Source organism: Peromyscus leucopus, chromosome 15, assembly GCF_004664715.2.
Source record: "Peromyscus leucopus breed LL Stock chromosome 15, UCI_PerLeu_2.1, whole genome shotgun sequence".
Classification (NCBI taxonomy): Eukaryota; Metazoa; Chordata; class Mammalia; order Rodentia; family Cricetidae; genus Peromyscus; species Peromyscus leucopus.
This window is the reverse complement of record NC_051076.1, coordinates 11,409,666-11,436,130: the sequence shown is the minus strand read 5'-3', so window position 1 is coordinate 11,436,130 and position 26,465 is coordinate 11,409,666. Positions and strand designations below refer to the sequence as shown.

The 26,465-nt window shown below is 39.1% G+C and overlaps 1 protein-coding gene across 1 annotated transcript in view; it reads right to left on the bottom strand.

Annotated features, from left to right (window-relative positions):
* Spata17 (spermatogenesis associated 17) overlaps positions 1-26,465 on the bottom strand; it is a 174,577-nt gene that overhangs the window by 42,744 nt on the left and 105,368 nt on the right. Inside the window, 3 exon segments of the mRNA XM_028876740.2 lie at positions 4,791-4,926; positions 20,187-20,335; positions 25,375-25,581. Coding sequence (XP_028732573.1) covers positions 4,791-4,926; positions 20,187-20,335; positions 25,375-25,581 — 492 coding nt within the window.

Sequence of the window (26,465 nt, the reverse complement as noted above, 5' to 3'; positions counted from 1 at the left end):
TAACACCCAGCCACATCCTCAGCCCTCAACGCACATTTAATGTATATAAATACTCCACCTCCCTTTGTCTTTTTATTTGCCTGCATATGAACCTAACAATTCCAGTCTCCTAAGACTAGCTCTATCCCTCCAGTAATAATCTATGGTCTCTAATTCTCAAGATCAAGAAATCACATTTTCTAAAAAGAAATGAACTGCTAGGTATATTAGCACACACCTGGAATTCCCACACTCAGAAAGCAGATGCAGGAGAATCGCCACAAGCTTTAGATCTCGCTAGCAAGTTAGCAGGCTAACCTGCTGTGGGATGTTCTGTATGTCCTGTGGGAGCCCTTCTTGGGTTCCTTGTGGCGTTACCCAGCAGGTCCGTATAGAGGATGATTAGGACCATGGGCCTGAGTGCAGGTGTTTGAGATGGTCTGCACTTGGCTGTGCTGGGGGATGGTCTGTATGTCAAGTTGTTCTGATTGGTTAATAAATAAAACCTGATCGGCCGTGGCTAGGCAGGAAAGATAGGCGGGACTAGCAGAGAGGAGAAATAAAAGGACAAAGGCAGAAAGAGGCGCTGCTGCAGCCGCCGCAATGACCAGAGATGCTGCAGCCGCTGCCATGACCAGAGAGGCTGCAGCCGCCGCCATGACCAGAGACACTGCAGCTGCCGCCATGACAAGAAGCATGTGAAGGTGCTGGTAAGCCACAGCCACGTGGCGAGGTATAGATTTGTAGAAATGGATTAATTTAAGATAAAGGAACAGTTAGCAAGAAGCCTGCCACGGCCATACAGTTTGAAAGCAAAATAAGTCTCTGTGTTTACTTGGTTGGGTCTGAGCGGCTGTGGGACTGGCGGGTGGCAGAGATTTGTCCTGACTGTAGGCAAGGCAGAAACTCTAAAGCTACACTAACCAAACACTCATAGCGAGAAACTACTAAAAAGTGTAGACTGGTAAACAAACCTACTTAAAAATTATTAATTCTTCCCCAAGTTATTCGGTATCAAGTCAAAATATAAAATACTTTCAGTAACTCCTAGGTTTTACAAGTAGTGAAATAACCCTGTATTGTATTATCACGGTTGCCCCCAGAAGGATAATTTGATTAGCTGGTGTAGTCATTTGAAGAGTAAAGGAAGATGGGAAGGAACAAGGACGAGAGGAGGAAGGTGGAGCTCACCACACTCCTCACGGTTTGCACAGGGCTGGGGAGGCAGTGCTTTATTAACATTTACTGAATCTGTACTTTCTTCACTTAATTTTCAAGAATTAAAGATTGTCTCTAATAAGTCTTCTGAAATAATAAAATAAGCTATTCTCCCTTCTCGTGAGTATTCAAATGTTTCTGCTTCTATGAAGTTGCTTAAAGTGAGACAGACATACAAGTGCACATTTTTGGATTATGTTAAGTGAATCAGGCACAAAACTCTGAAAGGAAGCAGGACTCTATTTAAGGAAACAGAACATTACCCAAGGATCTTTCCTCCTATGACAGAGATGAACATGCTTAAAGTCATTCAGACTTTAAAGGAAGGATTTGGCTGAATTCCATCAAATGGTGAAAAGGTACCAACATGAAGAGTTACATTGATTAGAAAATAAAACACATATCACCTTTGTAAACATTCAAAATAGAGATTATATCTACTCTGTGTTTAGGAGGGTTGCATATTGGTGGAAAACATCGAAAACAGGTTGGTTGTGGGATTTTATAAAATGACAGGATAAAGCCCACCTCTGCTAATCAGTTCCTAAACAGACCGAGCTCACTGTACAAACTATATACCTGGAATTGCTAGTGTTGAAGAAGCCTTTAAACAGAACGACTTACTAACTATAACTTCAAAGGTGTCTCATGGATAGATGAGATGGCTCAGCAAGCCTAGAAGCTGACTTCCATATCTGGAGCTCAGAGTAGAAAGAGAGAACAGACTCCTGAAAGCCATCTTCAGACATCCACATGTGTGTCATGTATGTGCATGCTCTCACACAAACCCACACCAATAACAATAATAAATCAAAATGTTCGACATGAAAGTACTGTGGTGGCTTGAAAGAAAATGGTCCCCAAAGGAAGTGGCACTATTAGGAAGTGTGGCCTTGTTGGAGGAAGTGTGTTACTGTGGGGGCGGGGTTTTGAGGTCTCTTTTGCTCAAGTTTCCTTCAGTGTGACAGTAAGTAGATTTCCTGTTGCCTGCAAGATGTAGGACTCTCAGCTATTCCTCCAGCACCACATCTGCCTGCATGCTGCCATGCTCCTGGCCATGATGATAATGGACTGAACTTGTGAAACTGTAAGTGAGCCACCCCAATTAAATGTTTGCTTTATAAGAGTTAACGTGGTCATGGTGTCTCTTCACAGCAATACAAAGACAAGTACCTTGTGGTATGTTAAAAATATTTACTCCCTCTCCCTGAAAATCCTGTATTTACATTATGGATTAAGATGGAATGAAGTGTGAAAGCACTTCTTTTTTTTTTTTTTTTGTTTTTTTTTTTTTATTTTTTTGGTTTTTCGAGACAGGGTTTCTCTGTGTAGCTTTGCGCCTTTCCTGGAACTCACTTGGTAGCCCAGACTGGCCTCGAACTCACAGAGATCCACCTGGCTCTGCCTCCCGAGTGCTGGGATTAAAGGCGTGTGCCACCACCGCCCGGCTAAAGCACTTCTTAAAGGAATACATAACAAAGCAGAGACAACAGCATTTTCCTGAGATAGGAAGAACTGATGGTTCAACTTGAATTTACTCAGCTCCTCAACAGAAGTCTGGATAGAGCTGGACTTAGAGGAGCTAAGACACTGACATCTTGAACTAAATGGGAAGGAAGTAGATGGTGGAGGTAGGCTATGACTTCTGTACTTGACAGCTTGGGCAACTGCCCTTCAAGGAAATGGAAGAATGACCCCACAAGACAACTCAGAGACCATCATGGCTTCTGCTTCTCCCACTCAGGGCACATGGTTTCCTCCAATATCAAAAGGGTAGGATGACTGCTCCCAATGCCCAACTTCCCTGCCACCCTGAGCAGAGCAGAGAGCCACAGTGTAGAGTCCCTGCAGCAGGAATTTAACCCACTTCCATCTCCAAGCCCTTGGGACCCACTATTCTATTCTCTACCACGAATTTGATTTTCTAACTCAGATGGTATAGTATCTATCTTTCTGTACCTGACCTTTGTCATTGCCATTAAAGTCTCCCAGGTTCATCCACATCATGAATAACAGGATTTCTTTGATTTTTTTTATAGCACAACAATATTTCACTGTGTGTGTACCCCATTTCCATATGCATTCATCTTTGGTGGCTGTCCTGGCAGTTAACATGGTGTCCACACACTTCTTTGACATACTGTTTTCATTCCCTTTGGACTTATCATCACAATTCTGATTCTGGGTCAAACAGTCGCACTCCCACAAACAGAACAAGAGTTCCCTTTTCTCACAACCTGCCAACATTTTTGTCTTTTTGGAAATGGTTATTCTGTCAAGTGGGAGAGGCTATATTGCAGTTTCAATTTGCATTTCAGTGATAATTTTAGTGATGTTGAATATCTTGTCTATGTACTCACTAGAGACCTCCATATTTTCTTTTGAAAATCATCTTTCTAGGTCTTTGCCTTCACACAAACACATACGTGTGCACACACACCTGCTTGTTTCCTTGCTTTAGGAATTATCTGCAAATTTTGGATGTTGAACCTTATTACAATGCATGGCTCCAAACATTTTCCTCATCCGACTGAATGACTCTCACTTTGTTGATTGGTGGCTTCTTTGTGTACAAGCTTTTCAGTTTGATGCAATTTCATTTGTATACTTCTATTTTGCTGCCTGAGCTTCTGAGGTCATATCCAAAAAGTGATGCTGAGCCCAATATCAAAAGATTTTCTGTTTCCTCTAGTAGTTTCAGGACTTAGATTATGTGTTTTGAGTTCATTTTTTAGTATGGTGAGAAGTAAGGATCCAATTTCATTTTCCTGCATACGAATATCAATTTTCCCAACACTGTCTGTTGAGTAGACTACCCTTCTACCATTGTGTTTGCCAGCATTGTTGAGGACCAACTGAGCATACACATGTGGGCATATTTCTGCACTTCCTCTCCTATCCCATCAGTCAGTGTGTGCCTTTTAATGCCTGTACCATGCATACTGTTTTGATTACTATGGTAACACAATATATTTTGAAATGAGCTAGTGTGGCACTTGCAACTTTGTTAATTTTGTTCACTTGGTTTTCCAGGATAATTTATTAAAATAGCAAGAACAAAAATACACCTTATAGAAGCCAGCTAAAACCTACATGTTCTGTACACTTTATAAATGTGCATACTACATACATATATATGTGTCAAGTGTGTAAATTCCATATTGTATACACCAATCACATATCTCTTTTCTGTACATGTAGATATATATGCACAGAGATTGAGAGAGAAAGAAATATCTGGCCTCCATGCTCAATAGTCCATTCCACTCTGGGATTTCACATTCAAACCCCAACCCTGGTCATCTGTCAAAGTCAGTGGTCCACATTCCTGATTATAGGAAATATAATCATAAAACATACATTGAAAAACCAATAACACAAAGGATTAATGCAAACCTCACTGACATAGGTCAGCTGTACCATCTTTACAACAGCTTCAAATAAGTTTATGATTATGAAGGTCATAACTGTAACGAGAATAGTTGCATTTACTAGCATCAATGTCTATCTTCAGTCTTTTAAAAGTGGTTCCATTACCTAGTGCTCTCCTCGGTGTCTATCTTTAGCCGTTTCTACTGCATCCACAAACCTACCTTGTCACTGATCCACTTTTTAGGGTCTTGACTGCGGAAGTGTTTCTGTCCGTAAGAGCTAGGATTGTACTTGCTTGATGAGTGTATCATTGGGATGTACTTCTCCTTTTTATGGTAGGAAGAAAATGGCAAAAATCTGAAAGGACAATTAGATAATATTCATGGTTAGAGTTCTAGAGAACTGATTCAGAGAAAACAAGGGTTTGGAATTGGAATACTTGTGCCCACTTCAACCCTGGCCACTGTCAGTCTTCTGGTTTCTGGGACTTTTCTTTTTCTACTAGTTTAATGATGGAGACCCTCAAACTTTTCTACTGGGATTTTTGTGAGTTTTAAATATATTATGATGTTAAACATCCAATTAACAATTTAAAGGTCTAGATTTTTCAAAATTTATATTGTAAACAAAAATGTCTTCATTTCAAAATTGTATAAATCTCAAAAAAAAAAAAAAAAGCAAAACAACAGTTCAGCAGTACGGGCAGTTCTTATTGAAATCCATTTTCTTCAAATCTCATAGCACACCCCAGGTGAAGGCATATCTGGTTGGGTGGAATGACAGTGCTGTGGAGTCAGCCCACCCTACTCATGCTTCAGCTCTGCCTTGCTCCTCTACTTCCATGCCTAGTCACTTGGCCTCATGCATCTTGGCTTCCACATGGGGCTGCTATGGGCAACCAGCAACCTCATGTGAATGAAGTACGTGGCATGGAGTGAAGACCATGTGGGCCAGGAAACATGCTGGACCAGATGGTACAAGGAGTGCCTTGCTACATCCAGCAGCATCTGATTTTATTTTGAGCTTTGTGATTAGTTTAGGAATTAATGGTTCAACATGAAAGACTAACCCCTACACTCCCACAGCACTGTCACTGTGGTACACTCTTGGTGTAACCTGGTGACTTGCTTTGCTGGTTCTGCCGAATCTTCAACAGAACTCACCAAATAAGAGTAAAGGAACAAAATCGCTCTAGTCATCCATGAGAAAGACGACAGAAGACAAGAACATGAGCAGGAGACAGTGAAGGGTTCTTAGAAGGGAGGAAGAGGGTTGGAAACTTGTAACTGACTGCGGAAGTTTGAGAAAAAATGAATGTTAATATGTCAGAAGAGGTTGATGCCCAAGGAAACTAAATCGATCTATCCTGCAGAACTCTGGGAAAGGCTGGGAACTGAAGCTGTTGTCACTGCAGAGAAAAGCTGAGGAGGGCAGATCCAAAGTGACCTAGGGAGGAGGAGAGTCCCTGGCCATTGTCTTCACACTGTACATCCATATATTCATAAGAGGTGGACTTAGGCACTCTGACATGGAGAGTCCAGCCCCCACGGTGCACTGTGCATCCAGGTGAGGGAGGCACTGGATGGAATGGAACCATTTCATCCCACAGTCAACTCATCTAGTTCCTCCTCTGCTCATCTGTAAATGAACTGTCAGCTGAACCTTGTCAAATACTTCCAGAGATGTGTGCTCAAGGCTCAACCCTGGGAAATATTTTAATTAAAAGGTCACTGTGGTATAATGAAGTCTCTCCATCAAAAGTTCAATCACACACTCAGTTCTTAGCTAGATTTGTTTCCTAACTGGGAAAAATCAAGGAAAAACAAAAACCTCAGAGGAAACAGGTGCCATTCTATAGTAACCAGGAGAAAACTCATAGTTTTTAATAAACACAATCCAAGGAGATATAGTGCTCATGAAATAAGAACTGGGGGGCTGGAGAGATGGCTCTGAGGTTAAGAGCACTGACTGCTTTTCCAGAGGTCCTGAGTTCAATGCCCAGCAAACACATGATGGCTCACAACCATCTGTAATGAGATTTGGTGCCCTCTTCTGGCCTGCACTCATACATGATGTATACATAATAATAAATAAATTAAAAAAAAGAACTGGGTGCTTTTTTTCAAATGAAAGTTATATTTAGAAAAAAAGCAAAACTTGAAAAATAAAAATACACAGCAAGGTAAAGTAACCTACTGAGAGAAATATTTTAAAATATAGAGTTTGAAAAAGTAAAGTTGAAGTTCAGCAAATGTTAATTAAGCCATTACTATTTCCCAATATTTTCACATGATACACTTAATTAAAACAAGGTATTTTAAAATCTAAGTCTAAGTTAAAATTTTATTTTTATTATTGTATCCATATATTTCCTTAAACAATAAATTTAGGAAAAGTTTTACTTCATTTTCATTTTATTTTTAATTTTTACCAATGAACTCCTTTATATTTCCAGTAAGATTTAATATTTAAGAAATTGAAATAATGAAGTTTGAAGTTTACAAAGTTAGTTATGGGAACACAAAAGATTTGCATCTATACAGGGAAAACAGCTTTCATGAAGACAAATTATGGTCTTCAATGCTAACTGGCACGCGGGACGGACATCAGAGACTTGCAGAACTGATGTGGCCCAGCGTCCCTGTATTCAAAGATGGTGTGCTGAGTAGCTGCTGCATTTCAGTCTCCCTCTCTCCTTGAATGGCATTCCAATACATTTGTGTTTTGTGTTTGTGCAGTTTGCTCTCTTGAAGGCACAGCCAAGGCTCACAGAGTAACCCTACTTTCATTTAGCCACAGCGGCTCATCCAAGTCACATGTAGGTGTGCTATTAAGTATGTGTACATATGTGTATAAGCTGTATATATTTAAAAATAAATATTGCATAATCCTTAAATAACTATCTCAATATTAATAAAATTACTTAGACTTCAAGTAAAGTATAAATGGTTATGAAAACTTAATACTCACAAAGTAGCTGATAGTCAAATTTTGGTTAGTTATAAATTCATTTCAAAATTTCTTCCTTTAAAAGCTGAGATATATTTTTAGTTGTACTTTGTCTTTTAGTGGGTGCTGTTCAACTGCCTGGACTCCACATTACAGAAGAAGTGGGGTTGCTCTATTGTTTCTCTAATCTTAACAAAGATGCAGATCTGGGAAAATAATCATGTTTTTATTACATCCTTAAACTTATTTCACATATGTGCATGGGGTATGTGGGGCATGGAACACATGTAAAAATCAGAGGACAACTTCACAGTCTGTTCTTTCCTTTCACTTGTGTGGGTCCAAGCAATTGGACACAGGTTGTAAGGCTTGGTGGCGAGTGCCTCCCAGCAAAGCTATCTCACTGGCTCAGTCTAGAAAACAAGGCTTAGAAGCAATGGAGTTACTGGGACATATACTAGTGACTCATCATTTGACCTGGCAGTTCTAGATGACTTGCTAAAAGTCTTAGGAAGCAGTAGGTGAAAACGGCTTCAGAGAAAATGAGCTATTGTAATGGACATTGACTGTTAATGCACTTAATATAATTTTCCAAATAATACCAATGAATTACCCTTTTTCCCTTACAACTGTTTAATTTCCCTCTTTTCATATAATCTTATTACTGTCATTCATAATTCTAGGTTTCTCACCAACCCATTTATTTTTAGTGACAGTTAATTCAAATCTTCAAATCATGAAGCTCAATCTCCTATTGATTCAAGCCCCAAACCTTTAATCTTGCTTAGACTTTGTCCATTACATTCCATCTGTCCAGCGTTCTCTGTGTACAGCCTACCTTTCTAGCCCATTTTCTGTTCTGTCTTCCTCTCCCATTCGGTCTCTGTGCTTCTGTCTCTCTCCTACGCTCCTCTTGAAAAGTTCATCCATTGTGCATCCTTAGAACCTGGTTTAACTCTGCTCTCCTAGACAGCTGAATCCACTTATTCCAAGCGCTCTTGTTTCTCTGACATTAAGGAAGGTATTTCCATACAATTATCACTTTGAAAAACAGAGATATAGGGGTGGAAGGCATACTTAGATGGAATTCCCCTTTTAGGAGGGTACCGGGAACTTGGGAGCACACACAAGTGAAATGTAATGTTTGTGGTAGATAGAAGCACAAGAGGCAAGAACTGACAAAGGAAGGCTATATTTGTTCATGCCTGTGTGTATGTTGGTGCTCTTCACTCAAGAGAGCTGCAAACTGGTGGCAGATTAGGCTGTTGTCTGCCAGAGTGATTAAGGAAGGGTGAGCCCATAGAGTCAGGAAACTGGTGATGGTTATTTAGTGTGTGTGTGTGTGTGTGTGTGTGTGTGTGTGTGTGTGTGTGTGTTGCTCTGGCAACTGCTTAAATTAATAAGAACTGTGGCTCAGAATCAACTAGACATATTTTCCAAACATATATTCCTATGAGCTGAACTATCTGTGATCCAAAGTCTGACTCTGTGTCTATACTTGTAAACCCCAAGGCAATATACACTTCAGTCTCCTTGACTAAGAATCACTGACCTAACACTAAAGCAAATTCTAGAAATCTATATCTAATCTCTGTATAGTTTTTCCTGGGAGGGGGAGGGCATCCTTTCATCACCATGGTTTTAGTCAACAACTTTACACTGATGATTTCTATATCTCTATGTACAGACACATGTCTTTAACACAAAATAATGTTTTTCCAATGTGTACTAGTGACATTCAGCAGGTCCATAGTAGGAAACTCAAATAAGAAGAAGTGCTGCAGCACAATACAATTCATCTTATTAATCAACTGCCTATCTTATTAATCCACCTATGCTTGCTTCCTATTTATGTTTACATTAAGATCATCACCATTTAGTCAGTCATCTAAGTCAGAAGTCATCAAGTCAATCAGGAATCTTTACTCACAGTGTCATAAGGAGTGTATCTGCCTAACATGACAATGCTCCCCGAATCCATACTTGATTCCTGTGCTGAAGGCATATGTCCATTGATGTAATATGTCTTTGTCCCAAGCATATCATTTGAGTGAGCCAGTTTGATAGTTCAAGTTAAGTAAAATAAATGCTCTATCACAAGTATGACTGGATAACCATCAGCTGTGTCTTCTGTAGTCAAGTTTCACAGGGTGCCTCAGAGAGCAAAGTGAACCCCTGAGCTGTGTGCTTCTCGCATAGGAAGGGCTTCATCCATGTCATCTCCTATGTTCCTGTCCTCGCTTTGCTCAGTTAACTTCTGTTCAGCCTTCAGGCCTCTTCTAAGTCTTTCACACACTTTTGAACTCTAAATTGAAACGCACTAGGTATTATATGAGAGTGTACAAGGTTATTAGAGAACGAAAGTCTAGGTGTTAAAATGTTTACTAATAAAAAGATGTATGTGCGTATGAAACAGAAATTCCACAGATTCCCAGCACTGAAAACTGAGTCAGTAAACTTTCCCTTCGTATGCCAGTCACTGTATTGAAAGAGTCCTTCAGTTATGAAAAGGCCTGATGGAAGGACTAGAACACCTCTCAGTTATTTGTTATTATCAGTCTTATTCCAGTTATTCTCAGTTATTATCAGTCTTATTCCATAGACTATGTGTAATATTCTCAAGTATATCGCTAGACTAGATATAAATGACAAATTACAGAGATGATGCAAAAGTGAAACTTCTTTAGATTTTGAGGGCTTTAAGGATAAAACAGAACTCTAGTGTTCTGTGGTCATTCATTGAAGGCAGTTTTGTTTCTTCCAAGGAGCATGGTCAACAAGAGAGTGTAACTCTTCCCACATGCTGGTGAATACAGGATTCTTTTAGATAGACTCTAGAGCTTCTTAAAGGCTTATTATCATGCTCCTCAGTGCTATGAAGAACCAGAACTTCATCAGAAAAATTAAGCTAGAAAAACGAAGGCAGAAGATTGTGACTTCCCACTGGAAATTAGCTGGAAGAGACCTAGAAATCCTTATCAACAGAATAATCAGGCTCAGTGGTACCCCAAAGCACCTGCTGGGCAATGCAATTGCACAGAAACCGCTCTCCTATCACTGCTTGCTTGGAGTAGTCTGTATTAAAGGGGTTAGCTAATTTCATATTTTAACTTTAAAGGGCTCTGCTGATTAATAAATGCTGCACACTGTGCTGGTAATTAAAATAAGTTGAAGAGTTACAAATAAAAGTTGAATTGTTAAGGCAACATCAAAAATATATGATAATCCCTGTTATCATAATATATAGTAACAGTTCAGAAATGTGGAAATTATAAAGGTCCAAAGTGTTTGTTTAATCACACGAGTAAAGAAGTTATGTAATGTATTGTTTCTTCCCTCTTCAGTACTTTAATGATAAATGCAGACAGATCTCTTATCCATATGCAGCATATTTTAATGTCCTTTAAAAGGCTGCTATTTTAACCTAGTTTTTAACTTTTCCTATAACATTTTACCTATATAGTGCCCATGAAAAGATACTGGTCTTTAGAAACACTAGAAAAGTTCTAGAAGTGAGTATTTCAGCATTTACTAGGGGTCCCATCTAAGTCATGTTGGAAATGTGCAGGACATGAACACAGATAAAATGCATGTTTTGCGTGTTTTCTCAATTAGTTCAACGGTGCTTTGGGGGAGCTCAAGAGTCAGAGTTGCTAATTTACTTTGCTACTACATATTTATAGGCTAGCTCTCATTTTACCTGCTCTGAATAATTATTAGATAATAAACCTGACTTTTTCTAAAAGACCAATTATTCCTCTGATCCAAGGTTATCTAGTATATATAACGAACTAGAGACAACTATTGCATTGGTGATGTGCAGATTCTTGTCTTTCCAGTTGTGGGTCTTGCTTTAGCACCTGAGCCATCTCTCCAGCCCAGGATGCAGAGTCTAAAATAGAAATGTGCATGTCTACAACATGACAGAATGGTGATGTGCTCTTCTGAGGGAAGGCCTACTTGCTGCATGTTTCAATCTTCTACGCTTTTACCCCCAAGCTATGAAAGAACCTTGAGTCCCTGTTTCCAAAGGATCCCCCTAGTTCAGTTCAGACTTATAATTAATCTCAACACCTAATCTGGGCCTCCAGATTTCAACACCTTTAGGGAGAGATTTTATATATTTTTGACACTGTTATAAATTACTGCATATTTGGTGGCTTACACACACAAATTTAGTAGGAAGATTCAGAAGATCAGAAGTCTGAGAGGAGTGTCACTGAGCTCAAATAGAGTCCCTGGAAGAGTGCCTTCCTTGTGGAGGCTCTAGGAAGAATTATGGTTTGGATCTGAAATGTCTCTAACAGGCTTATGTGTTTGGAGGTTTAGTCTTGGTATAACTCTAACCAAGGAGGTGAAAGACTTGGATATGAACATGTTAAGACACAGAAGACAGAAAAACGAAGACACCAGAAGATGGAACAATTTCCTGTGCCCATGGATTGGTAGGATTAGTATTGTAAAAATTGCCATCTTACCAAGGGCAATCTGCAGATTGAATGTAATCCCCATCAAAATTTTAACACAATTTTTCACAGAAACTAAAAAACAATCTTAAACTTCTTATGAAAACAAGTACTGTTGTTCATCTTTTACTCTTTAAAGGGGTCTGCCACCCAGCTCCTAAATAAATCTTAAGGCTTATTCTTAATTATGAATGCCCAGCCTCAGCTTGGCTTGTTTTTTGCCAGTTTCCCTTAAATTATCCCATCTACATTTTGCCTCTGGGCTTTTCCCATTTTCTTACTTCTGTAACTCTTACTCTTACTCAGTGGCTTGCTGTTTAGTTGGGTGACTGGTTCCTGTTGTACTCCTTTTCTGGTTCCTTCACTCTCCTCTAGATTTCTCCTTTTATATATTCTCTCTGCCTGCCAGCCCCGCCTATCCTTTCTCCTCCTTGCTATTGGCCAGTTCTTTATTAGACCATCAGGTATTTTAGACAGGCACAGTAACACAGCTTCACAGAGTTAAACAAATGCAACACAAACAAAAGTGACACACCTGAAAATAATATTTTACTACAAACAAGCTAGCAAAAAAGCTGGGATAGCTAAACCAACAACAAAAAGAATTGCTGCAAGTATCACCACCCCAGATTTCAGTTGTATTACAGAGCCATAATAATGAAAACAGGATGATACTGGATAGAAACAAACTGTTTGACATTATCAAACTGAAGACGAGGACATAAGTCCACACACCTACAGACACACTAGAGAAAAAGACAGCATCTTCAACACATGGTGCTTATCACATGGGATGGCTGCATGCAGAGTTAAAATAGATCCATACTTATCACCCTGCACAAAACTCAACTCCAAATGAATCAAGGACTTCAACATAAGATCAGATACTCTGAACCTGTTAGAAGTGAAAGTGGGGAACAGGCTTGAACTCATGGCCACAGAAAAGAACTTTCTAAACAGGACACTGACAGCACAGACACTAAGACCCGCAATTAATAAATAAGACCTTATGAAGCCGGGAAGCTCTATCCAGTAAAGGAAACCATCATTTGGACAAAACAGCAGCCTACATAATGGGAAAATATCTTTACCATTTATACCTATGATACAGGGTTAGTATCTAGAATATATAAAGGACTAAAAAAGTTTGAATAGCAACAAAACAAATTGCCCAATTAAAAAGTGGAGTATAGAACTCAATAAAGTTCTCAAAATATGAAACACAAGTGGCATAGAATCACTTAAATAGGGGCTAGAGAGATGGCTCAGGGGCTAAGAGCACTGACTGCTCTCCCAGAGGTCCTGAGTTCAGTTCCCAGCACCCACATGGTGGCTCACAACCACCTATAATGATGCCCTCTTCTGGCCTGCAGGGACACATGCAGGCAGAACACTGTATACCTATAAATGAGTAAGAATAAATAAATAAAAAAAAGAATCACTTAAATAAATGTTAAACACCCTTAGTCATCAGGGAAATGCAAATAAAAAAATACTTTGAGATACAATCTCACCCCAGTCAGAATGCCCAAGATCAATAAAACAAATGACAGCACATGCTGGCAAGGATGTGGGGCAAGGGGAACATTTATTTTTTGCTGTGGGAATGCAAACTTGTATAGCTACTGTGTGAATCAGTGTGACAGTTCTTCAGGAAGATAGGAGTAGATCTACTTCAAGATCCAGCTATACCACTGTTGAGTATATGCCCAAAGAACTCTACAACCTACACAGAGACACTTGATCATCCATGTTCATTGAGACTCTGTATTCATAATAGCTAGCAATTTGAAACAGCACAGATGTCTATCAACTGATGGATGGATAATGAAAATGTGGTACATTTATAGAATGGAATATTTTCTATCTGTTAAGAAAAATTAAATTATGAAATTTGCAGGTAAATGGATGGAGACAGAAAAAATCCTGAGTGAGGTAATCTAGACTCCCCACCAACAAAATTTTATGTTTTGTCTTATTTGTGGTAAGGTTTCTATATGTTGTGCTACAATCTGAATAACTTCAGAGGTTAGGTACCTAGTAAGGACTAGTGGGGAAAGAAGGATCTCCCAAGGAAGGAGAAATAGAATATACCATTATGGACAGATAAAGAAGAAAGTAGAATAGCAGGATTGAGTAGGGAGATGGATGAGAAAGAAAGGTAAAGGAGGGACTGTGGGGGAGGACAACTAACACTAAAGGTCAATTGAAAACCCACATGGAAATCTGTTACTGTAGAAACTTCCTAAAACATATACATATGAAAGGAATCTAAATTGAGTCACCAAATAATAGGGAGAGAATGACATAACTAGGCATCTTATGCTACCAAGTAAAACCTCTGTGCCAGGGATGGGTTTATCTTGTTGTTGGCTATGTGGGCCCCATGGAAACCAGCAAACATCACAGGCCATTGCCAGGGTTATTGGTTGCTCTCCACAACCTGATGGTAAGGTCCTATTGCAAAAGACAATGCTTACTTATGCCATCAAACACAGAGAAGTCAAGATGGTACACAACTAAAAACTTTAACCTTACTTGTAAACAATTATGGTCTGGAAGGTATTCTGCATAGTATAGGAGGAGAAATGTAATCATCAATATTATTAAGCTACAAATTCTGTGACCTGCAGCAGCAACCTGTCTGCAAGACATATTGGTATAATAGTGGCACAAATGTTATAGGAATAACCAACCACTTTTTAATTGTATGCAAGGCACACTCCATGAGATGGAACCTATACCTAACACTGCTAAAGTAGCCAGGAACCTGAGATTAACTAGGTCATAGGCCAATGGGAGAATGTACTATTATTATTTTGTTAAATGAACATAGTAATAAAATAACTCCTAATGACATTCTGCTATGCCCATAGATTAGGGCTTCACTCAACCTCATAACAAAATTCTTATTCCTGCAGTATATGGGAATTAACACAGAGACTCACAACTGGGCAATTTGTAAAGAATGAGGGGCTTTGGATAATTCAATCCTAAACGAAATGTCTTCATCAAAACGCTGCCCTCAGGCTCAGGGAGCAATACAAAAGATGTAGTAATATTGTAAGAGCCAGAGGTGGTAGATGACTCCATAGGAATAGTGTCTTGCAGACATAACAGGGCTGACAGGCATATGAGCTCACAGAGACTGTGGCAGCACTCATGAAACCTGCAGAGGCTCAAGCCAGATGAGGTCCTAGCACTGAGAGGTGGAAGTGGACACAGGGTCCCACCCCCAAGCAAGAAGTTCTCTGCAACTGATGATATTTGACAACAATCAAAGGGAGAACCAGTTTCTCCAGTGGAGTCACTGGTTCTACCAACCACACTCCAGGGTAGACTCCATGCCTGGGAGTAGACGGACAACACAAAAGAAACTCGATATTTTTGTGATCTTTTTTGTATCATTTTGGCTTTAGCAATTTTTGTCTTTTTTTTGTTTATTTTAATTTTCATTTTTGTGCTCTTGTGGGATTTTTGTTTTCTGATTGTTTTGTTTCTGATAGTTGTTTTGTTGTTGTTGAGAGGGAGAGAGAAAAATAACAAAGTTGGGTGGTTGGGGACATGGTGGGTCTGAGAAGATTTGGGGGGTAGGAAATGTGATTGAAACACGTTGTATGAAGTATATTTTCATTTAAAAAGCCATAGAAAGTTTTTGGGACAAATAAAATAGCATGATTTGCTTTTATTAGTAAAACTGGGTGGGTAAGGTAGAAGGCGTTTTATGGCCATTACAATAGGAATTGCAGATTCTTCTAGTAAGACTTGAAGTAGAAAGAAGAAGGGTTGAATTGGAAAGCCCCTTGTAAGATGGAATGCACAGAGCTTCAGGACTGATAGGATATGGTGATAGTGATGAAGGAGAGGGAGACCCACAGGCCACCTTGAGCAGGCAGGTGGGACACAATTCACAGGACAAGGAGGCCAGTGTGTCAGGCACTAAGTCTTAGACATTTGGTGAGGTACAAATGAAGATGGAGCTGAAAATGTAATTTTGGAGTACAGAAGCAAATCTTGGACTTGTAGAAACCTTTGGCAATGATGTGGTAGCTGAAGTCTCTCAGACAGAAACAACAACTCGCAGATTATATTTATATGAGATAATGTCTGACATCAGCTGATATCACTATCTTCCAACAACACTACTGTAATACTTTCCAAACCAGCTTCACTGAACACAGTATTTCTTCATAAATGCATCATTATCTGTTAATTGTCCTGTTGTTGTGACAAAATTCCTTCACAGGAGGGAATTTGATACTTACATATGGATACTTACATATGTCACACTGTATGGACAGTCTCCATTTACATTCATTTCAGGACCCCCATCCACTGAATGGTGGTACCCACATTTAAGGTGAGCCCATCCACCTCAATTAATGCCACTGGATACCAACAGACATTGCCTGAAACACGAAGCTCTGATGTGGGACTGTTCTGTTATGAACTGTAAAATGATTCCTATCCATACAAAGTCTTGCACTCTTAACCTGTCACAGCGATTTAATTACTGACAACACGGTCCTTTGTGACCTCCTTCCAAACTTTTTCTCTAATTGTGGAAACAATGTCACACCTACACAAACATATTCTGATTGCTCCCCCACTGTTCTGCCTCGTCTCCCTTCTGTATCAACCCCACTTGACTACCAGTTCCTTCTCCAGACTCACGACCGTGGGCTCTGGAAAACAAAGACTTGTACTATGTGTGTACAGGAAATTCTCCATATGTAAGTATCAAATTCATGTATCTCTGCATTATGTTGTGCTAAAATGTTTGATTTTGAAAATTACTGTTTGAGTTGCCGACAAGTTTCATTTAAAAAGAGTTCCATGAATTTAGCTTGGGATTAAAACCATTCCCAATGGGTTTAGAAGTGGCTCTAAATATACTTCTGCCATTTTGTACGATGTAATATTGCCATATTTGCAAATATGCAAAGCTGTAATGTCAGCACTGATGATCTGAAAATCAAAATGCCAGTCAACTTTGAAAAGTGCTGAAGATATTGTTTCCTGCAGATTCAAATATTCAACCAACTCAATTCTTTATATAAAAAAAAACAACCACTTCCATTTCATTATACCCAGTTTGCGTAACCTTTAATATGTTGTAAATTGTACATATAAAATTATTTTAAAATAAATTCTATTGTGGTTTACTATCAGTTATTTGTATGCCTACATATTTATACACTTGGGGTCAAATACAAATTTCTTGAGCTTAAAAAGGGATAATGAGTGGTGAAAGTTTCTGAGGCCCATAAATTAGAGTAGTATGTGAAGCCAAGCCTGTGTTTGTAATGTGACTTCCTCCCACTTCTCGGAGAGCTGTTGTGCAGAAGTATGATGCCTGTAGCATATGCAAAGTGCATGTGTGTGTGTGTGTGTGTGTGTGTGTGTGTGTGTGTGTGTGTGATTTATGTGCAATTGTGTGTGGGGGTGTGTGCTCCTGTGTGTGGTTGTGGGTGCCAGAAGACGACTCTGGATGCCCTTTCTGCCTCGTTTCTTGAAACAGGGTGTCTCACTGAACCCAAAACTAGACTAGCAGAGAACCATGCCAGTGACCTCTTTTCTGTCCCTCAAAATGTAGTGTTACAGATGCACATAGTCACCTTTTGAACTTGTGTGCTGCGGATTTGAAATCTGGTCCTCTGCATGAAACAAATACTATTGCCCACTGACCAATCTTTCCCAGCCCTGATAATTAATAATTAGTTTTTATTTAGATTCTTCTAAATTACTAGTCCTCCTTAACAATCTTTTAAGGTAACATTTCTATCCCCCTGACAGACAGGGAAATAGAGGCATGGCATGGTGAAATTACTTTCCAAAGAGTCATAAAAGCATACTGCTGATGTTGGGGTGGGGGCAAGGTCTGAACTTGCATCATGTAAATTCCTCTTAATAAAATGTAATGTCATCTTCAGACGACATGAAGGCAAAAGGCATTGTACATCAATGCAGTGCTATGGCTCTAGCCCTTGTGATCAGAAGTAAAGCTCTGCCTCTCCTGACTGATACACAGATGGTCACTGAACAAGCCTCAGGCTGGTAACAAACATCCTGCCTTTGACTTCTGGCAGTTTGTTAATGTAGAAAGAGGGTCTTCCACATTTAAAATGTACATCTCTGTGTAAGTGTAAATTTCTTTCTATGATTTCATCATGAACTTATCATCAACAGAGATATAAAGCCTCGAACATTTCTACACAAGATACAATTGTGGGTTATCCAACATACAAAAATGCAGTTGTTTCAGAATAAGTTACAAAGCATCAGTATTTCAAACCTCCTACAATGGAATTAACCTTGCACTAACTATTGAAAGCAATTTCTTATCAGATAAGCTGCCAAAAGCATAAATGGTCTGAACTTCTTATCAAGTTTTCAGCAATTCTGACTTAGCTTATTTCTGACAGGCTTGTTAATCTTGGAAATCCTGTTAAGTATCCAAATGCTTCAGCATGAAGGGTCTTCACGAAGACCACAGGGACACATGTTACTTACATGTGGTCTGTGGGGAGTTTCGAAACACCTTCCTTTGGGAATAACACTGATACTTGATCTTGCAAGGCTGATAAAGAAAATTCTAAGAAAAGGCATCATGATATGTTTGAAAAGCATTGACTTCTCCATGAGCATCAATGAGATAACCAACAGTATCACAATTATTTTTGTAGTGAGTCTTCCCTTTCATAAACTTTGCATTGTTGAAAATAGAAAAGTAATTCTGAGCTGGGTGTGGTGGTACATGTGAAACCAGCACAGACAAGGACAAGGAAGGAGGTACCAAGCTTAGGGCCAGCCTGGGCTACATGGTGAGGACCCATCTCAAAATAAAAGCAAAAAAATTTCAGGACATATCTCTTTATGTATTCATGACTAAGCTTATATTTTGCCTAAATTTGAGCCACAGAATCTTATGTAATTTCTGAGGTAAATATATGTATTTTCCCCAAAACTAATAGGTCAAGGTATTTTTTTCTTACTTTTGATATATTGGGTTAACTTGGTCAGATATTCAAAGAATCTGCTAAATGTCCTATAGTTATTTCCACAACTAATAGTGGTTCCTAAATGAAAACTTAGACCATTTCTTTGGGTGCATACCCATTTTATCTTTAAGTTTGTGAACATTTTTATTTTTCAATATTTGTTCAAAATTTCTTTATCCTAAAGAGTCATATGTATATTTCTTGACTGATTAAAATGATCAAAATCCCACTGTGAAGGAGAAATGTCATTCTTGTTTCTTTATACAACATATTTTAATGCATTTGTAATTACTATTATATAAGTTATTGCCATGTTACATACAGTGATGGTTAGTAGTTATTGTGTATGGCATTTTATATATTATAGTATGCTATTATATAGAAATTTATAGTAGTCGTTTATATCATATTAAATTATTACATTATAATTAAAATCACTTGTATTATTACCATTATCATTTAGTACATGAAATGCTAAAATACTATTAAGATACACTGCAATAATGATTACATGAGACAGTCTGGGATAATAACAATAAGACCATTCTAGATCTACAATGGTCCATTATAAATTACACGTGAGTCTATTGTGCACAAAGCACCTTAAGAGAAAGGGAACATCAAAGAGAAAAATGTTATGTGTTAAGGCCTAAGTCACCAACACTATTAAAATAATTTACACTGAATATGCTGACAGATTAGCCTCTGTTTTTACTTATTCTCCTCAGTCTAAACTTAGCTCTTCCATTGCACCTGATGTAAGAAACTGTGATGCACTGTTGTGTTCAAACACAGCTAGTTCACAGAACATGTGCTTATTCTATTAGGTTATTTTGAAAGCATCATAAATAAATATGCATTCATTAGACACTTCAAGATTTTAGCTTCAGACATGCACAATTGTCATTTTTCCCTCTGAAAGCACCACTGGTATTCCACTCCTTTGAGAAGGACACACACAAACAGAATTTTAGGGGAGTGGCATATGGATTTGCATTTTCCCTGTGAGTGGACTATATACAATCTACTGTCAGCATTGCCCTCACTTACAACATTGTGTGCTGTAAAATGATTGCCACTCAATAGTCAGAGAACGACTTTACTTTTCTGCACAAATAAGGAAAACATTCTCTATAAAATTAGGTTAACAGGAAATACTGGAAGATTGGAATCAGCAAACACAACCCAGCTAAGCACTCACATCTTGTCGTTCACATTGCGCATCCGTTCCTCTTGCTTAAATGCCTCCCTGGCCAGCTTTAAGTGGTTGATGGGTTCTGCCACCCTCAGGGTGGGCTCCAAAGGCTTGTAACGCTGCTGCAGGACTTCATTGATGTCTCGGAAAGGTCCCTAACAAGACAAGAGGACAAATGTATTTCACTATGGAAGAGTCCCAGACATGTTGACAACTGTGGTGCTGAACTACTAAATATAATAAGTTTATTCAATTATTTTTTAAAACATTTTTTCGCAGAAATAAAACAAGCAAATATAAGAACAAGACTGGACCTGGCTGGACTGAGTCTACCAGGTCGATCCCGGTCCTCGGGGGGAGACCTTGATCTGGAGGAGGTGGGAATGGGGGATGGGGTGGGGGGAGGGGGAGAGGGCGAGAGTGGGAGAACAGGGGAATCTGTGGCTATTATGTTGAACTAAATGATGTTGTAAAATAAATTTACTTAAAAAAAAAAAAAAAGAATATCAGCCAGGCGGTGGTGGCATACACCTTTAATACCAGCACCTAGGAGGCAGAGGCAGGAAAATCTCTGAGTTCAAGGCCAGCCTAGTTTACAGAGCAAGTTCCAGGACTACACAGAGAAACCCTGTCTCAAAAACAAACAAACAAGAATATCACTTATCTCCTAGAACTGTCCTCTCTCATGAAAGTGATTGTCTTAAAACTGTTTCAGATAGCAGAAGTCCCCATCATGTCAAGAAGGTTTTCATGTGTGCACTAGCAAACTCACAGCTCTATGTTGTAACTTTACAGGCACACTTTTCCAACACAACTAAAGTATGTACTTTCCCTTTTGAAGTTAGGAAAAACAAGAAAAGATTATGATCATAACTTTCCAAAAGTCCTCCTATTTTAAACAAAAGCCTTTCTGTGGGTGTCAAATCTTCTATTTACTTGTTGGTTTCTTAGAAATAAATGCACTTTCATCATTGTTTTATCTGAATTCTTATTCTCAGTGGTTCTGGAACTAAGGGCAGTCTCTCAGGGTCACCACTGAGAGGGGAGAGGGTCCACAGATGGGCCTGGGTGACTCTTGGCACAGCCTCCTGTAAAGTAAGGTATGGAGTTACACTTGGCACCCGAGTCCACTGCTTGGCCAGCCATCATCCTGCTCAGCCTAGGCGAGCCAAAGACATTTGATATGTCGTTAATGACATACTGTTTTGTATTTTTTTTCACCACTGTGTTAGAGAGGAATAATACAAAATGGACAAAGATTTCTAATCTCATTCCTTATTCTTAAAAATGTCTCCTTTAGATGGGTTATTACTAAGAAGTCGCAGCTGGAGCTTCTGTGAGTGCTGAGTGAAGACTGTAGGGCTAATAAAAAGAAATGATTCACGCCTCATTTATGTTCACTTATGTTTTACATTAATAGAAACCAATAATAGGAACCAGTTACCATAAAAGTCATGGACCGTAAATAACACAAATGGCAGATCAGTATCATCTAGTACTTTCCGCAGCTGGACAGGAGGATTGCTATATTTGAAAGTGGTTAATGGATTTGTATTTGAAGTTTGCTTTTTAAAGACACATGATCATGATTCCAATCTGTTATAAAGAAATTGAAAGTCTTAAACTGGACTCTTTGCTCTTTGGCAAATATAATGGTTAAAGAATTGATATTTGGTTGTGTAATAAGTGCCAGTCACTTCTGTGGGCCCGTTTTCACATGTGGAAGTCAGAGTAATAACAGGATTTCCTTTAGGAATTTCCTTTAGGAATTTTTCCTTTAGGAATTTAACAGAATTTTCCTTTAGTAATTACAGGATTTCCTGTAATGCCACACTGAGTATAAGACTCAGTGTGGCATTACAAATATGATATACCTCAAAAGTGGCAGGATGCTTATTTGTTTCAGAAATAGAATTTAAAAGGGCTTTGGACAATAGAAACATCAAAGAAATAAGAGTTCAGAAGTCGAGACCAACAGGGTCAGCAGATGCTTTAAACGTCTGTTGGAATACAAACACACACACACACACACACACACACACACACACACACACACACACACACACATCTACCTCAGTCTCCCTTACTACCTGTCTGGAGCTCACTAGTTCTCTTGAGTGTAGAGCTGTCAGAGGAACCTTATTTAAGCAAGCGCGTAAGGAGAATGAGCTTCCTCTTCTGGGTACCTGGAAGAGCTTCTTGACCATGTCAGGCTCCTTGTCTCACTCTCAATCAGCACTCTGCCTCTGTGCTCAATGGTGCACCTCCTTGGTTAGTGAACTTGACATATTCTGACTCCTTTTTGTCACAGCTTCTGTTAGCCATCTTTAAGATCTCAGGCATAGCCTGTCCCACTCATTCCTGAAGTGGCACAGGTTACTATATTTTGGAAATAACTTCAAATTTTAGATATTTCCATTGTCATCACTTTAACCAACAATTCCTGGAATGTGTGGCCATCTAAGGCTCAACCTGATCCTATGGGTCCTTCTTGTATTCTCAGCCATAACTTCATAGTGTTTAATCTTGCCTTGCCTCCATCCAGGTCTTGGGTATGAAAATCAAATGCATTTCTGTTTTATGATTAATGTTATTGCATAGTTATCCTTTATTTCAAAGTGTTTATCAAAGTTTAATAGTGAAGTTTTAACTTAGCAGAGTTGTCTTATATATTCAAGAAATCATCTTCCAAATTCCAAATGCTGTGTTCAAACACTGGCATCTGGGCAGTCTTAAACGTCCTCAATGCATAGACCCTCTTATTACTGAATAAAGGAAAAGATGCTCAGCCAATGATTACATAGCAGTCCTATTGTGAATAAAAAGGAAGCCACAAGGAAAGAGGGAAGGAAGGACCCAAAGGAAGAAACAACACTAGCAAAAAGAGAAGAAAGAAAGAATGTTAAAAATGGAGGAAGAAGCCGGGCGTTGGTGGCGCATGCCTTTAATCCCAGCACTCGGGAGGCAGAGGCAGGCAGATCTCTGTGAGTTCGAGGCCAGCCTGGGCTACCAAGTGAGCTCCAGGAAAGGCGCAAAGCTACACAGAGAAACCCTGTCTCGAAAAACCAAAAAATAAATAAATAAATAAATAAAATAAAATAAAATAAAAAAAAAAATGGAGGAAGAAAGGAGGTAAGGAAGAGCAGGATGGGAGGGTATATGCAGAGAAAGAGAAGGATGTAAAGTAAAGGAGAGAAGGAAAACAGAAATAAAAGTAAATGACAAGAAATTAAATGAGAGAAAAGCAAAAAAAGAGAAAAGAGGAAGAAGTGAGAAGTGAATAGAATGTATATTATCAGTAGAGATGTTTTATGATTACCTTTAAAATGTAAAAATAACAGTTAATAGTACTTATTTTCTTAGTAGTTTTGAGAGGAAAATATTTAAATAAAGGTAATTGAGGGTTTAATTACAGAGAACAGAAATGCATCACAGATAATTATAGCAATGTAGGAAGTTTTAATGCTGTAGAATGCAGGTTGGTCTTACTGAGAGGCTGACTCAGTGTCAGGCAGGGACAGGTAGTCTCTAAGATGTCTTCAGTAGGCCCTGCTTCATGCTGTTCACTGTTCTGAGTGGTCTCTTGATCTTGGATGGAAACAGGCCCCTCTTCTTGAACAAATAGAACAGGGCAGAGGTCATGGGATATCAGCTCTGGCTTCTGTTTTGAAAGCTTCCCGCCTCTTTCTCTAGGATGGCTCTCTTTGAAGGAAGTCAGAGGCCATGCTGTGGGGCAACTTTGTGGAGTGGACACTGTGAGGAAGGTCAACAACATGGTAACAACTAGCAATGTGGATGAAGGAGCCAACCAAGAGGGTCTCTTTGCCTTCCTGTCCTTACAGCCCATTCAAGCCTTCAGAGGAAGCCACATCCTGGTTGACCCCTGACTACACTCATGAGAAAACTAGATTCAGACACACTAGCCTAGGGATGCTTTAAAAGGCAAATGCATTTTGGTTTAAGCCTTTATGTTTTCTATTTCTGGTCATTGATTATTCAAGGATGGAACACAGAAACAAGCCTGGATAGGGAGTCAATGCACGGAGGTTTAACCTGCAGAGTCAAGGCCAATCCAGTTGCAGATTGACACTAGCCACAGGCAGCTGCCTTCTGCAGTTGAAATATTGAAGGGTGCACAGAGTTGTCCCTTCTGGGACTTCAGGATCGTGACAAATATCCTTCCCTCTCTCTAAGTCTACCCTGTAGCCCAGGAAGAACTTTTCATACCTAACTCTATCACAATCCAGATATAGTCAAGATTTCCTGCCTGTGCAGTGAATCTTGGAGTGCCTCCAAATCTCAAACTGGTACTTTTTAAATGATTAAAATGAAAGTCATATTTCAAATGGTCATACATATGTGTATCATCTGAGAACAGGTTATGGTAAGTCAGTTGGAGAGCACATAAGCATAAAAAACCCAGCAATAATGGATTACTGCAGGTTCCACTGTAACAATTCACACAAAACAGTCCAGCATTTCTGCAAATAACCCATGTTCTAAATCCACACTCAGTACAATGTCCAACACCAGGAGACCATTTACCAACCTTTTGGGCAACAGCTTTAACGGTACACAAATCTTATTTAAAGTTAAGTCTTTATAAGAAAGATCTTTTCTTTAAAAAAATAAATCATTTTTAATCATTCAACACCATGGAAAGAATAAAAACACTTCCCATGGATGGAAGACAATACTTGCGAGCCATTTCACTTAGTAGTGTATAGTGTGTTGTCAAAAACATGGTATCCGGTTTGTGAGTTATTTTTAAAGTAGCTAACATAAAAGTGATCATGTCTTTTGAGTCATGACTGGATAAACAGTTGGGCAATTACATATGATGAGATTATATGCATATAATTTAAAAAGAAATATATGTATATAATATGACACTCTGACATATCTTGATGGGCCTTAAGTACACTGTGATAAGTGAAATAGGCCATGATGGGACTCAGGAAAAGAGAAATGGGGAGCGTTTTGAAGAGGCTGAGGTTGGCAAGATAGAAAGAGTTTGTATGTGGCTAACAGCAGTGGTCAGCCCACAGTGTTAATGAGCCCGGTGTTAAGAAAATGTGTGCTGGAAAATGGTGACATTAACCATATGTCATGATATGCATACTTCACCACAGGAAGAGGCTAGAAGAGAGAGGATAAGACATTAATGACAGATTCACATGCGTCCACTTGGTACCTGACACCGCTTCCTGTTGATAGGTGGCAGACTTGCCGACTGAGGGAAGGAGCGGGCACTGGTGCACTCCAGCCAGTTGCTGAAGCTGCGGTAGGACTTGGTCTTCGCATTGGTGGCTGGTTGGCGGCCCAAGGGCTTTGCCTTCTGTAACCGCAGCTCCCATGGGTCAGGCTGTTTTCGGAAAGGTGAATTGTATATGCCTGGAATCTAAAGAAGAACACAGCTTCTTTAATTTTCATATGAAATGAAATTTTCATGCATTTAAGAGAGAAATAGTTTAAACTCCAACTTTGGTGCTTAATCAGGGTTGGGTTTACCAGAGGGGAATTTAGAGAGCACTGACCCTTTGTATTTGGTTTAGACCAACAATCTTTGCAACTTTCAGGATTGCATAATAAATGTTTTAAAATCTCAGTCTGAAACTGCATTTGAGGGAAAGTAATAGAGGAATCTTAAGCCGTCCATTTTGTATTCTTGACGGGTAGGTTTTAAACTTTACTGTAAGCCATACCATCGTTCACATGAAGGCAAATGTGCAATGTCTGATTACACACTCAATAAATAATCATTTGAATTCCTGATAACTACACACCCAAATGGTGTCTGTTTTGAGTCCTGTTTGGATAATCATCTGATTTCACATCCATACGGGACACTATCTCTCCAACTCTCACTGCACTCAACGGGCACGTCAGGTGTCCTGCTTCTGCAGGGTCATCTTGGCCTTGCTGCTCTGTGGCTGGCTCTGTCACACACTGAGTCACAACAGTCAAGACTTGGCACAACATATGCTGGGCTATAGAGGCTCTGCACACAATGTGTGACAAATGTGACATTCAAGTATAGCAGCTGTCCATTTTCTGTAAACCTCATGTTATCTGAGTCACAAACTGTACAGAACTCTAGTTTGAGATGACTATATTTTGGTGATATTAGATTTCTACAGAAGCATAATCAAAACACATGTACATATCTATACACGTGCATGTGTAAATACCAGTCATGCAAATTCACATTTGTAGGGAAAAGAAAAAATTTCAAACATGGCATGATTGGTGCCTCTGTAGACACTGAACTATATAAAGAATTTA